Source organism: Monodelphis domestica, chromosome 5 (genome assembly GCF_027887165.1).
Source record: "Monodelphis domestica isolate mMonDom1 chromosome 5, mMonDom1.pri, whole genome shotgun sequence".
In the NCBI taxonomy this organism is placed as follows: domain Eukaryota; kingdom Metazoa; phylum Chordata; class Mammalia; order Didelphimorphia; family Didelphidae; genus Monodelphis; species Monodelphis domestica.
The window spans coordinates 269,969,349-269,982,349 of NC_077231.1; the positions used below are offsets into that span (position 1 = coordinate 269,969,349).

Below are 13,001 nucleotides of genomic sequence, written 5' to 3' on the forward strand. Positions count from 1 at the left end.
CCATTCATATGTGCTTTGGTTAAGTTCCTATTTGTTTAAGATGATGGTTTTATATTTGCAGCAATACTTTTTTATATGTAGTAATTCACAGGCCAAGACCCTGTACACATGACTTGCATATTAATATTCTAAATAGTTAAAAGAGTCTTTTTGGTCTATAGTTAGTTATATTTACTGGTCTTTTGAGATTAAAAGCTAAAAAGAAAGAGATTGGAAATTTGTAAGTACTTTTTACTAAGTCTCATCATACCAGTGGGCATCCTTATCTCCATCTTTCCTGATTTTTATTTGAAAATTAATAGTAATTCTTTATGGTTTTCAGAATACTCTGTGGTTCAGTCTAATATTCCATTCATTCTGTTTTTGGATGTGGGATGGTTAGACATTTGACTCCTCTGTCCCACAATTTTTTCAAAATACACTCAAGAAGATCTGGTGATTTGTAAGTTGTTTCCAAACCTAATTTCTATTTTTCTAGCTCCTACTTCTGGCTTCCCTTAAGGAGAAATAATTTTGACTCTCTTAATCTCAATTCTTCTACCTGCAAAATGGCTTGAAAGTAAAGTAAGTATATTACCAATTTCAGGGATATAATGTAAAAAAATGATGACATAAATACCCAGATGAATTGATAATGGAAGATATAGTTTATTTAGTCAACTTGCTCCAGAAATCCAAGGAGACATGCTGGTGTTGGTGGGCAATGTGGAGTTTTCCCCCCTAGACAAAAATTCTTGAGAATTTACCTAAATATCTGAAGGAGAATTACTCTCTCCCTTTCCAGTCCCACAAATATACAGCATTAAAAACATATCTTTAAAGTTATTAGTAAAGAAGAATATTTAATTTAAAAAACACTGGTTGGGGAAAGAGTCAACCTTAGTTAATTTTATTTGAATTTGTCATACATTTATTAATTGTCTATTATTTGCAAAGCACTCTGCTAAGTGCCAGGGATTTAAAGACAAAAACAAAGTGGTCCCTGTCCTCAAGGAGCTTATATTCTACTGAACAAATTTACATTAGTTGCATTACATTGTATTAGTAAGCAAATATTAGGTATATGTCAAGTAATGCAAAATAATTTCAAAAGGGAGAGGATGCAAATAAATAGGGAGTCAGGAACAGTTTCCTGCTCTATCTGGCACTTGAGGTATGCTTTGCAGAAAGCTAATGATTCTAAATGACCAAGTTGAGGAAGGCATGTATTACAGATGGGGGGAATGGAGTACAGACTCTACAGACTCCCACCTTTCAAATAAGGGACTGCATGTAGCGTATCCGACCCTTAGTTAATAAAGTTTCATCATAGGACCATTTTTATTGCCCTATTTTGAGTTTCAATTCTTCATTGTTTAAATTTTAATGTCTTGGTCAGTTTGATAGAGATGACACAGAAGTAGTTTTTGTCCTGCTATTTTTGCTAGAGGAGTTTGCACCGGTTTAAAGAAGTAGTTTAATCCTTTTGAAGTTTCTGAATTTTATCCCTCCTGCTCATTTCTTCCTTCAGATTTTCCTTCAGCTTACACTTTATTCTGCCCACTTTGCTCTTACTTCTTCCTAGACTTTCAGATAGTTAATAAAAATAAATGTAGTTGATAACAGTCATGGAAAGACAACAATGTGGAGTTAACAGGGTATTGATTCCAGTTTTTATGTCCCTATAACAACATAGTGGTATTTCAGTGGGTTTTTAAAAGATGAATAGGGACTTGAGAGAGGACACACACATTTCAAGCATGGATAATAAGCTAGGCAGAGAGGTGGACGTATGAAAGCCTAGGGTGTATTTGGAAGATTCATCCAGTTTGTTTGAAGCATAGGATATATGGAGAGGCATGATATGGGAATTAAGGCTAGAAGTTAGAGTGGCACCAGGTTTGGAAGAATAATGAAAAGCAGATAGAGGCATTAACGGTCTATTCAGTAGAATGTTCAGAATTAATTTTTAGAGAGATGTAGATGGGTCATTTTAAACAATGCTTAACTCTAACCAAGATCCACCTGAAATCCTCTTTTATTTCACTGAGTCTCTGTTGACTATCAATGTTTGTATCTGATTCTTTGTGAACTCATTTGTGATTTTGGTTTTGTTTTTGTTTTTGACAAAGATACTGGAGTAGTTTGTCATTCCTTTCTCAAGCTCTTTCTACAGATAAGGAAACTGAGGCCAAGAGGGTTAAATGACTTACCCAGGGTCACATGGCTAGTAAGTATCTGAGGCAAGATTTGAACTCAGAAAGATGTTTTCCAGATTCCAAGCCCAGTACTCTATCCACTGTACCACTTAGCTGTCCATTAGTGTCTGGCTCCTTTTGAGCCCAATTGGGGATTTTTTGGCAAAGTTACTGGAGTGGTTTGCCATTTCTTTCTCCAGCTCATTTTACAGATGATGAAACTGGGCAAATTGTGCAGAGACTTGCCCAGTGTCACACAACTAGGAAGTATCTGAGACCAGATTTGAACTCAAGAAGATGAATCTTCTTAATTGCCCACTGTTGGCTGTTGAGTAAAGCTCAAACTCCCAAACCTTATTTGGTACCCTTCACAACCCAATACCATTCTAACCTTCAACCTTCCCTACTGTTAGTCCCCTTCATATAACACTAGATGTGTCCTCCAAATGTGCACTGTGAACTCATGCCTCCACACGTTGATTCAGGCTATTCATGAACTTCAAATGCTCCTTGACCTTTTTATTTCTTCTTGAATTGCTCCCCATATCTTACAGTGAGATTCAAAGACCTCCTCCTCCACGGATGCCTTACCTCCCCTGGTTTGTAACGATCTACCTCTTCGGAGATCAAGAGCCTGTTTTGTAATGTTCTGATATATTTAATATCCCTTGTTTAATGAACATCGATTCAGCATCTGAAGTATGCCAGATACTGAACTAAGTGCTGAGGATACAAAAAGAGAAAAAACACAGTCTCTGCCCTGGAGGAGCTTGCAATCAAATGGAACCATGACATTTTATTTATTGTAACTATTTGTGTTGCTCTCATATTCCCTTATTAGCTCCTTGAGGTCAGAAATTATGTCTTGCCTTAAAGTGTGTATTTCCTTCAGTACCTAGAACGAAGCTTTATACCTAGAACAAGCCCTTACAAAGTGTTAGTTGGGCTATTTTGTATGCCTCATAGATTCCCTTTCTTCCTCAAAGATTCAGTTTAGTAACCATTTTCTATACAAAGCCTTTCTTGATCTTTGAAAATTCTATTATCCCTTAAACTCCCTCATATTTAATGGCTTCATGTATATATTGGTATTTAGGCACTTTCTATTTATGTTGCATATATTTTATATGTATTTGCTATTTCCTCCAAGAAAAATATAATTAAACTTATTGCAAGCAGGGATGGTTTCATTCTTTGTACTTGTATCCCCAGGACCTAGAATAGTACCTGGCACACAGTAGATGCTGAAATGCTTATTAATCAATTGATAACATGTTTTAAGATTTGAAAGTATAGTTGGAGATATGGCTTGGGATAATTTAGCTTTGGGGATGCATTACCAACACTTTGATCATTTCTCTGATGATAGTACAAAGTGGCACCTTCCTGAATGGGTTGGGGAAGAAATTGGGCTTCAGACAAATATCATTCAGCAACTGAGGAATAGCAAATGCCTCCCCCCCCCATAAATTTGGACATTTTGATGCCCTTAACACCACTGCCAAAGGTACCTTCTCTGGTTATTTATTACCTTTCATCATCACTGTTTTCCACATACCATAACTACAATACAACTCTGACCAAGATATAGTAATGCTTCTTAGTAATTGAATATCTAGCATTACTTACATTTTATATGTGTGGTCATTTCAGAATCATCCATGGCAATGGGAATGGCAGATCATTAGAAAAAGGAATGCTCAGATACTTCCTTAATTATTCTAGTCCATAGCTTTAAATGTTCATCCTCTTCCTTCCTAGACCAGAGTCATCACTGGCAAAGTGAGTGATGTGAGCTTAATCCTCTTGTGTTGTCTCTTCACCCCATTAGTAGAGGGGTGATTGGGCAATGAAATAGATAAGAATAGTAATCAATCAGGACAGGAGGAGCAACAGAGATGAACATCTAAATTAGTATACTACACAAATGGTATACTTCACATTTATATAGTACCATAGGGTTTGCAATGAACTTTATATATGTGATGTTTTCATCCTCACAACAACTTGATGAGTATGGGATAACATTACCCCCACCATCCAATTTACAACTGAAGAACTGAGAAACAAAATGATTTTCCATATGTCACACACCTTATAAATGTCTGTGGTAGAATTTGAACCGAGGTATTCTTAAACACAAATCTACTATGTTCTTCACCATACCATGTTGCTTTTTCAATAGCTTTATAACCACTTGGTAAATAATCAGGAGTTGACTGTAATTGTCTTTATGTGGTGATTTTTTCATCTGCAGATGACAAGATGGATCCTGTGAAAATTAAGAGAAAAATTGAGAATATTTAAAAATATTTGAATTTATTACCTCTGATTGGATCTGAGCAGGGGAGTCAAATGCCTTGCTCAGGTGTGACCTGGTTATCCAAGGCTGAATGTATTAAAACTAAGAAGTTTATCATTGGGTTTATTCTACTTTTTAAGTGTCAAAGATTAATACACATTTGTATTTTTAATATTCCTTTTTCAAGTCAACAAATTATATCAAGTAAACCAGCATTTATTAATTTCTTAATATGTACCAGTCAATGTGCTAAACAATGTAGGTAGAAAGATTGGCAAAGCAAATAAATAAAAAAAAGTTCTTAAGAATCTCACAGTCTAAAGGGAAAGACTATATGCAAATAACTATATGCAAATAAAGTATACAAAGGCTAAACCAGAGAAGTTTTAGAGGGAAGGCTCTAACATTATGGGAGATTGGGAGAGATTTATTGCAAAATGAGAATTTTAGCTAGATCCTTAAAGAAGCCAGAGGAACTAGGAAGTAGAAATGAAGATGGAAGGAATTCCAAGCAGTCAGTAAGATTCACATTTGGCAGATGGAGTATAGGTATTTGAGGAACTACAAAGAGGCCAGTGTTCCTGGATCACAAGGTATATGGAGGGAAGGAAGGTGTAAGAAGGCAAACAAGGTAGGAAGGGGATAGGGTATCAAGGGCACTAAAAGCGATACCCTCCTTAATTTTTTATATTTGATTCTGGAAATTCTAGGGAGCCACTCACTGTGAATTTGTGCTTCAAGTGATTTTGAATATATTTAAATAATTTTCTGTATTTGGGTAGAGTTGATATGCTTATTTGCCTAATGCTCCTGATGGCTATAATATATACTTTGGACCACTGTTGTTTCTATTTGAGGTGAAGCTGCTGACAAGGTTACCATTCATGAGCATGAATGTGACTGGGTAAACTTAAGAATGACCAGCACTGATTCCCCTACCAATCCCATTCATAGTCTGCCCTTGAGTAGGCAGCTGCTTTTGTTTTTGGCAGGGTCGTGCCTATTTATGGTTCTATGTGTTCACCTCACAGACTGCATGATACTTTTGATTTACAAGGAAAAAAAGAAGCCCAACCTACCACAATTCTGATGGTTGCCTGCCAAGTTGATCTATTTGCTGCTGGGCTTCCCAACAGTGTCCTTATAAATGTTTCTCTGGCTTGGAATTTTCCCACAGTCAAATAGCAGCTGGTTTGGTACTCTGCCTTTATCCATCTATCTTCATATGGCTGAGTTGTCAAGATCATGGGTTAATTCCTGGAGGACCTGTCTTGTGCTTTAGGACCTTGGGGTGATTATCTTCCCCCTCCTCCTTCTTTCTTGAGCGATTTCTAATTATTAGATGTGATGGTGATAAGTACAGGCATCATGCTCATTTGGAAGGTTAAAGACTTGTGAACCTATAAACATGTAATTTTTATAGCTTTAATTAAAAACAAAATTTCTACCATGATATCTCAGTTTTCACTAAGCATTTATAATGTGCCTACTGTGTACAAGGCATTGCTCTAGTCTGCCATCAGGTTTTGGAAGCTCTCCTCCCTTTTTGTCTATTTTACTTTGATTATCTCAGTAACAAAGGCAACAGAACCCTTTGATTACTTGTACTTCATCATCTTTCTAACTCAAGGGGCTGGGTATTGCAGGTAGCCAATTTGTTCTTCATTAAGAGGACCTATTCTCGAACCTCATACATGGTCTGGGCTAGGCTCAACCCTGAGGGACCCAGAACTTTAATTGGAGAAGAAATATGGTCTTTCTTTTTTTAAAAAATTCTTTGACTTATTAAACTCCAGCTCCAGTGCTTCAGGGAAAAACTGCTTATGGATTAGGATTAGGTCTCCTCAAAGTGGGAAGGATATGATACAGATCAGGTATGGGACAGCTATTTATTTTCTAAGGGAAACATGCTTAATGATACAAAAGACTCAAAGTGGGCATTGACAGAAATATTTAAAATAGAATGAAGTTAATATGATTTATAACCACAATTACACTTTCCCTGAGGCTAATACTTAAATTTTAATGGACTATAATGCATTTTAAATGATTAAACAATCAATCAATAAACATTTATTCATTGGCTACAGTTGGTCAAGCATTGTGATAAGCACTGAACAGTCTCTGCCCTCATGGAGTTTATAGTCCAACAGAGGAGACAACATGCAAACAAGTTTATGCAAAGCAAGATATAGAATGATGGTGATGATGAAGATATTGATAGCTAATATTTATGCAGTGCTTACTATGTGCCAGGCACTGTGCCAAACACTTTACAACTATTATCTCATTTGATCCTCATAACAATCCTGGAACATTTGTTGTCTATTTTCAGTCATGTCGGACACTTTGTGACACCATTTGGGGTTTTCTTGGCAAAGATATTGAAGGGATTTTCCATTTCCTTTTACAGCTCATTTTATAGGTTAGGAATGTAGGCAAACAGAGTTAAATGACTTACCCAGGATCATATAACTGGTAAGCGTCTAAGGCTAGATTTAAACCAAGCTCCACCTGACTCTAGCCTCTTCACTCCATCCATCTAACTGGTGCAACCTTGGGAGGTAAATGCTATCATTAATTCCATTTTATATATGAGGAAACTCAAGAAAACAGAAGTTAAGTGATCTTCAGGGTATCTTATCTAGTAAGTATATGAGGCTGAATTTGAACTCAGATCTTCCTCACAATTTGTCTGATACCCTATCCACTGCACTGTCTAGAATAAATAAGAAAGAGTTAATAGAGAAAAGACCCCAGAATTAGGAATAATCGGAGAAGACTTCCTATAGAAGGTGAGATTTCAGTTGGGGCTTAAAGTAAGCAAGGGACATTATTCTTAGGAGCCTTCTGAGCATGGGGGACAGGCAGAGAGAATGCCCAAAGTTGATAGATGGAGTATCTTATTTGTGGAACAGCCAGGAGGCCAGTGTCATTGCCATAGTAAGATAAGACATTTTACATAGCAATTTGCCTTTCTCCCTCTAAGTTCATGTCTTCTGGCAAGTCAGATCAGGCTTGGACCCATTATATTGCTGGTGCTCTCTTCCCTAGGATCATGGGAGAAGTTGCTGCAGACTTCTCCCTGGGCTACCAGCCAGCTCTGACAAAAATGATAAGGGACCGCCAGATCTTTTGGAGGTCACCTCCAAGACTAGACAGAGACATCCATTGAAGGATACTTGTTTTTTCTTCCTTTTTTGTTGTAATTTTAAAAAAATGAATACTTTACCCAATTGCATGTAAAAGTTAACATGCATTTTAAAAAGAGTTTTGAGTTCCAAATTCTCTCCCACTTTCCTACTCTTTCTCCCTTACTCTCTCCCCATTCCCTGAGACAGTAAGCCCTCTGATGAGATTTTACATGTGTAGTCATGTAAAACATTTTTCCATATTACTCTTTGTTTGTTCATTGAATGATAGTTTTTCATTCCCATAGGATCAGGGAAGGGTGAAAACAAATGAAGCATCTCCAAACCCAAGGTCAAACTTGCTTAGGTAGGACATAAACATTAAACGTCATGGATATGACAACAAGAATGGTAGTAGGGACAAGGGTAGAACTAGCTAACTCCTTCCCCCTACATGAAATGGTTTTTATACTATTAGCAGCCCAAAAGGAAGAGAGCCCTGAGGGTGTGATAACTTCCTTTTAAATATCCACTGAGTCATTCACTTTTCCTACTCCATTGCCAAAAGGGGGTACAAACTCACCATCTCCAATCACCAGCTTTTTACAGAGATATAGACCTATTTCATGGGATCAGTCAGTTAATAAGCATCTATGCCTACTGTGTGCCAGACACTTTACAGAGTGCTGGGGATACAGAGGACAGCACCTGGTCCTCAAGGAACTTACAATCCAATGGATGGTCTCTAGCAGTAAATTAAATTCTTATGTTTTCTGTGAGGACTTTTGGTTATGTGTTGGGGTCCCTGGAGAAGGCCATTTTTAGATTCATTTTCTTCAATCAAATTTAGCAAATTTTTATAAAGCACCTACTAAGTTGAAAGCACTTGATAAAACTCTGAATATACAAAAACAAGACTAAGACATCTCACATGTTCTTCATTTATGTCCAATTCTTCATGACCTCATGAACCATAGACCAATACTGTCCATGGGGATTTTCTTGGTAAAGATACTAGAATGGTTTGCCATATCCTTCTCCAGTGAATGAAGGGAAATGGAGGTAAAGTGACTTTACTAGGGTCAAACAGCTAGTGAGTATCTCAGGTCAAATTTCAACTCAGATCTGCCTGCCTTTAAGCTCAGTGCTCTATCCAATGAGCCACCTACTTGCCTCCAACATTTACATGTAAATAAATGCAAGGTACCCTGAGCAAGGAGGGATTGTACCAACAACTGAGGGGAAGAGGATGAGGTTAGGAAAGGCCCTACAAAGACATGGAACCAAAGGTGAACTTAGAAGGGAGAGGAAGATTCAGAGAGAAGGAGGTGATGAGGGAATGCCTTCCAGGTATAGAGAAGAGAGATGAAATGATCTAGATATAAACCAAGTACTTTTAGTAGCTTTGGGTCTCTGTTTCTGATTTACAGTCTGATCCCAGTTACTTCCATTATTATCTTTCCTGATCTACTAAAAATGCTATTTCTGGTTAACTGTTGCAAGATGTGGCAATCACTCTCGTGACTAAATATTTATTTGCCTACTAAGAGTCTTGAGTAGTGCCATGTTGCCGGTGGGTGCTCAGTAAATATTAATTGATGGCAGTGCATGCCTGAGTGGGAGTTGTGCACTTAGGATCAGCTGAACCTTCAGAAAGTGGCAGAGAAGATAGAGAGAGAACAAAAGAAGTGGGGAGAAAATGAGACAGGGTGAATATTTGGCTTGGATTAGGCCAGAAAACCATGAAAGGGTTAAAGAATGGTAAATGCTAAAGGGAAGAAAAAGTCAGAAAGAAGGTAGAGTGACTTCTACTGGCAAAAGGCCAGGTATTCTTCTCAAAAGTGGATCCCAATGAACACAGAAAAGGAGAGGGGGGAAATGGTACTTGGAGGAGGCCTGGAGAAAACCAAATATTGTTTTAATTGACACATTTCTATTATTATATACATATAAAGAGGATGAGTAATATGCCTTATCAGATGGGTTATTCGAACTGTCAGAACAAGAGGTAAAGTGTGAATACTTTCTGAGTGAAACTTCTGAGGCCTCAGAGCCACTAAAACTGCTTCTGGGGAACTAGGAATAGGCTTACCCCACAAAACAGCCCACGATGTGCTTGGAGGACAACAAAGAGATGATTTCAGGATACCTGATGAGGATATTTCTGGATGGAAGTTTTGGATTAGAAGAGAGGCACATAGTTGTGGAGTTGTTCAGTCATTTCTGATGCTTCCTGACCTCATGGATCACAGCTATCCATGGAATTTTCTTGTCAAGGATACTGGGGTGCTTTGTCATTTCCTTCTTCAGAGGATCCAATGGACCTCTTTTTGGGCTATTCAGAGGTTAAGAGACTCGCTCAGGGTCACTCCTTTAGGAAATGTCCTAGGTAAGATTTGAACTCAGGTCTTCCTGACTCCAGACCCAGTCCTCTATTCACTAAGACATCTAGCTACCTCTTAAGCTTACAGAGTGGAGAGGATCCATCATTTAAATCAACAGTATAGCAATGGGACCCATCATCCCTAAGCCAAGTCTCATATTATTTCCCCCAGGATAATCCATCTAAAGGGAGCTCACAGCTATGGTAGGTTGAAAATAATTTTGTTGAAAACTGAAGCCAGGGTGGTCTTCTTCCCCTCTACTTCCCCTTACCACTCACCATTCATACTGCTGCTAGAATATAGCCATAGATTTGGTCATGTCACACCTTTACTCTCAAATTTTCATCAGCAACTCCTTTGCTTGGCTCAGTAAAGTTGTGGTTCCAGGATTATTTCATTTGATTTTCCCTCTAAATGTTTGGTATTCCAGCCAAACCAGTATACCCAGTCCTCCACTGGAACATCACCTACATTCTCTCAGTCTCATGTCCCCAGTGCTTTAAAGATTGTCTCCTCTTCCCTCATTACTTCTTGAATTCCTATCCATCCTTTGAGCCTGACTCAAATTCTATCTCTTTTATGAAGTGTTCCATGATCCCCCTGCTCAGTAACAACTTTGAAAGAAAAAGGATTTAAGCACTAGAAGGGCCTAAAGGCTATTCTGTAAACTGTGTTAAGAATTGGAGATACAGATACAAGAAGATACAATATTTACCCCCCAGGAAGCTTATATTCTGTTTGGGAAAATATGACGTATAGGGCAATTGGTGGCTAGGAGGGAGTTTGGGTGTATCACTGGGATAGTGAGTAGAGTCATGGTGCAGTCAGTTGTCAAGTGCTTTCATGGTAGTGTTGATTTGATGACTATTTTCTGACCAGGTGGTATGGAAATGGGTGGGGGGAGGTCTGGGGGAATGAAAAAGGATGTACCTAAACAGTGGTAGGGAAGATGGTAATATGCCCTTTGGTGGATGGGATGTGAAGCATCATCCGGGGCTGATTATAATCATTATAATGGGTTGAGTGAGTTTGTAGTCCCGTACTCAGCTCCTACCACTCCTCCAGTTCATATGATTTTTTATCTCACTTCTCTATAATACACTTATAATTTAATATTCTATAGGATTTGTCTGTGATGAGGTTTTTCTGTAGACTATAAGTTTCATTAGGGTAGAGATTTTTGTCTTCTATAAACTTTACAATTCCTTTTGCCCACATAACCTGTGAATGGTAGATTGATCTGTACATAGTTGGCACTTAATGTTCTCTAAATGAATAACAACTCTAGGTCTCTGGCAGAGTCTAAGACCATTTTTAAGATATTAGATACTAGACTGGTAAATAAAACGAGTTTAGAATTAAGGAAAGAGGGAGGACAAAAGAGTTTGATACCTGGGTCAGCTTGTCTCATTGGGCAAAATAGCTTCAATCTCTTCCACTCTCAGTAGAGGAGGCAAAAATGGTCTGAAGACAATTTCTATGGTTCTAGTCCAAAATCTGCTGTTTCTACCAGCATCTATTTTATCCCTTGATATCCTCTCTTCCCTGTTTCTACCACCTGTATAGTCCTGGCAATATTCAGGCTTTGAAGATTGATTTTGGTTGATGCTTTAAAGAACAATCTCTTTTCTTTATATATTCTCACATTTTTAAAAAGAGGAGTATTCTTCAGGAAAGTATTCATGAGGAAATATAATGGAGCCAAGAGTGACATAAGTATCTTGTATCTGTTCAATAAAGATGATTCTTTAAAAGCCACATGCATACACACACAAAATATATTTGTGTGAATCAATCACCACTGGAGAAGAAAGAGACTAGAGGTGTTAGGAGATAAGGAGGGATATTTCTAAGTTATAGTAACAGTGGTTTTATCAGCAACTAGGCAGGAAGATAAGGCGACCCAATCCACTCCAATGCCTATTGGCCTTACTCTTTAGCTCTGAATCTCCCAGGAAAGAGGAAAAGGAGCTGCTGACATTTCTGCTTAAAAGAATCAACTAATCTTTATTTCCCTGACTATTCATTTGACCTTATTCCGTCATAGAACAGAAAAGAACCCCCCCAATATAAGTGGTCAGGGTGAAAGGGGCAAGGTGCAAAGCAAAGTGAATAAGGTTTTTCCTACTTGAAATTATAGGCAAGATCACAGACCTCCGATCATCACCAGGATGTTATTATTTGGTAGTGGTTATCTTATTTGTTCCTGATTCTCATTTGGGATTCTTGCCCTGCTGTAATAAGTCACAGTCTTCCCAGCTATCATTCCCGTATTGACAAGCAAATGTCATCCACATTTGATTGACGTCCATTGCTCCTGAATACAGAAGTACCATTTAGGAATCAATGCTGCTTATTTATTTAAAGCTGCTCTTGTGTGTCTTGTGTATTCTTGGTGGGATAACTTGCTTAATATCCACTCTGGGGACTTTTCCATTAATATTACAAATTCAGACTATTCTTTGACTTCACACTTAAAGTTGCCCATTCTTCTCCATCCCTTTCTCATTTTCTACTGCTCTCCCCCATCCCCTCAACACACGTGGGGAATCTCCTATGGAAAATACATATCTGTGTGTGTGTGTGTGTGTGTGTGTGTGTGTGAGTGTGTGTGTGTGTGTGTGAGTGTGTGTGTGTGTGTGTGTGAGAGAGAGAGAGAGAGAGAGAGAGAGAGAGAAAGAGATATTTCCTAGAGACCTGTGATACCCTGCTTTGACTGAAGACTTTTGAATGCAGTTTATTAAATAGTCGCTTCCTCAGACTGGAATTCTTTTAAGAAATGAAATCTCTGTGTGTGTGTGTGTGTGTGTGTGTGTGTGTAACAGTAGTCTGAGTCAAATGCATGTACATGTATGTTTACTCTTTCCAGAAGCAGTGTTGTTAAGCCTGATTTGGTCATGTTCCCAAAGCATGGGCAAAGATAAACCTGATCCATATGTGTAAAATGTTTGGCCTTTAGGGCAGGTATGAATTAGCCTCCAACTACACTCAATTACTTCCACTGCCA

At 38.1% G+C, this 13,001-nt stretch overlaps 1 protein-coding gene across 1 annotated transcript in view; it reads right to left on the minus strand.

Annotated features, from left to right (window-relative positions):
- Nucleotides 1–630: 630 nt before the first annotated feature.
- PTER (phosphotriesterase related) overlaps nucleotides 631–13,001 on the minus strand; it is a 127,430-nt gene continuing 115,059 nt past the window's right edge. The window contains exon 6 of the mRNA XM_056800156.1: nucleotides 631–4,449. Within this exon, the coding sequence (XP_056656134.1) occupies nucleotides 4,425–4,449 (25 nt within the window). The 3' untranslated portion in view covers nucleotides 631–4,424. The remainder of the gene's footprint in view (nucleotides 4,450–13,001) is intronic.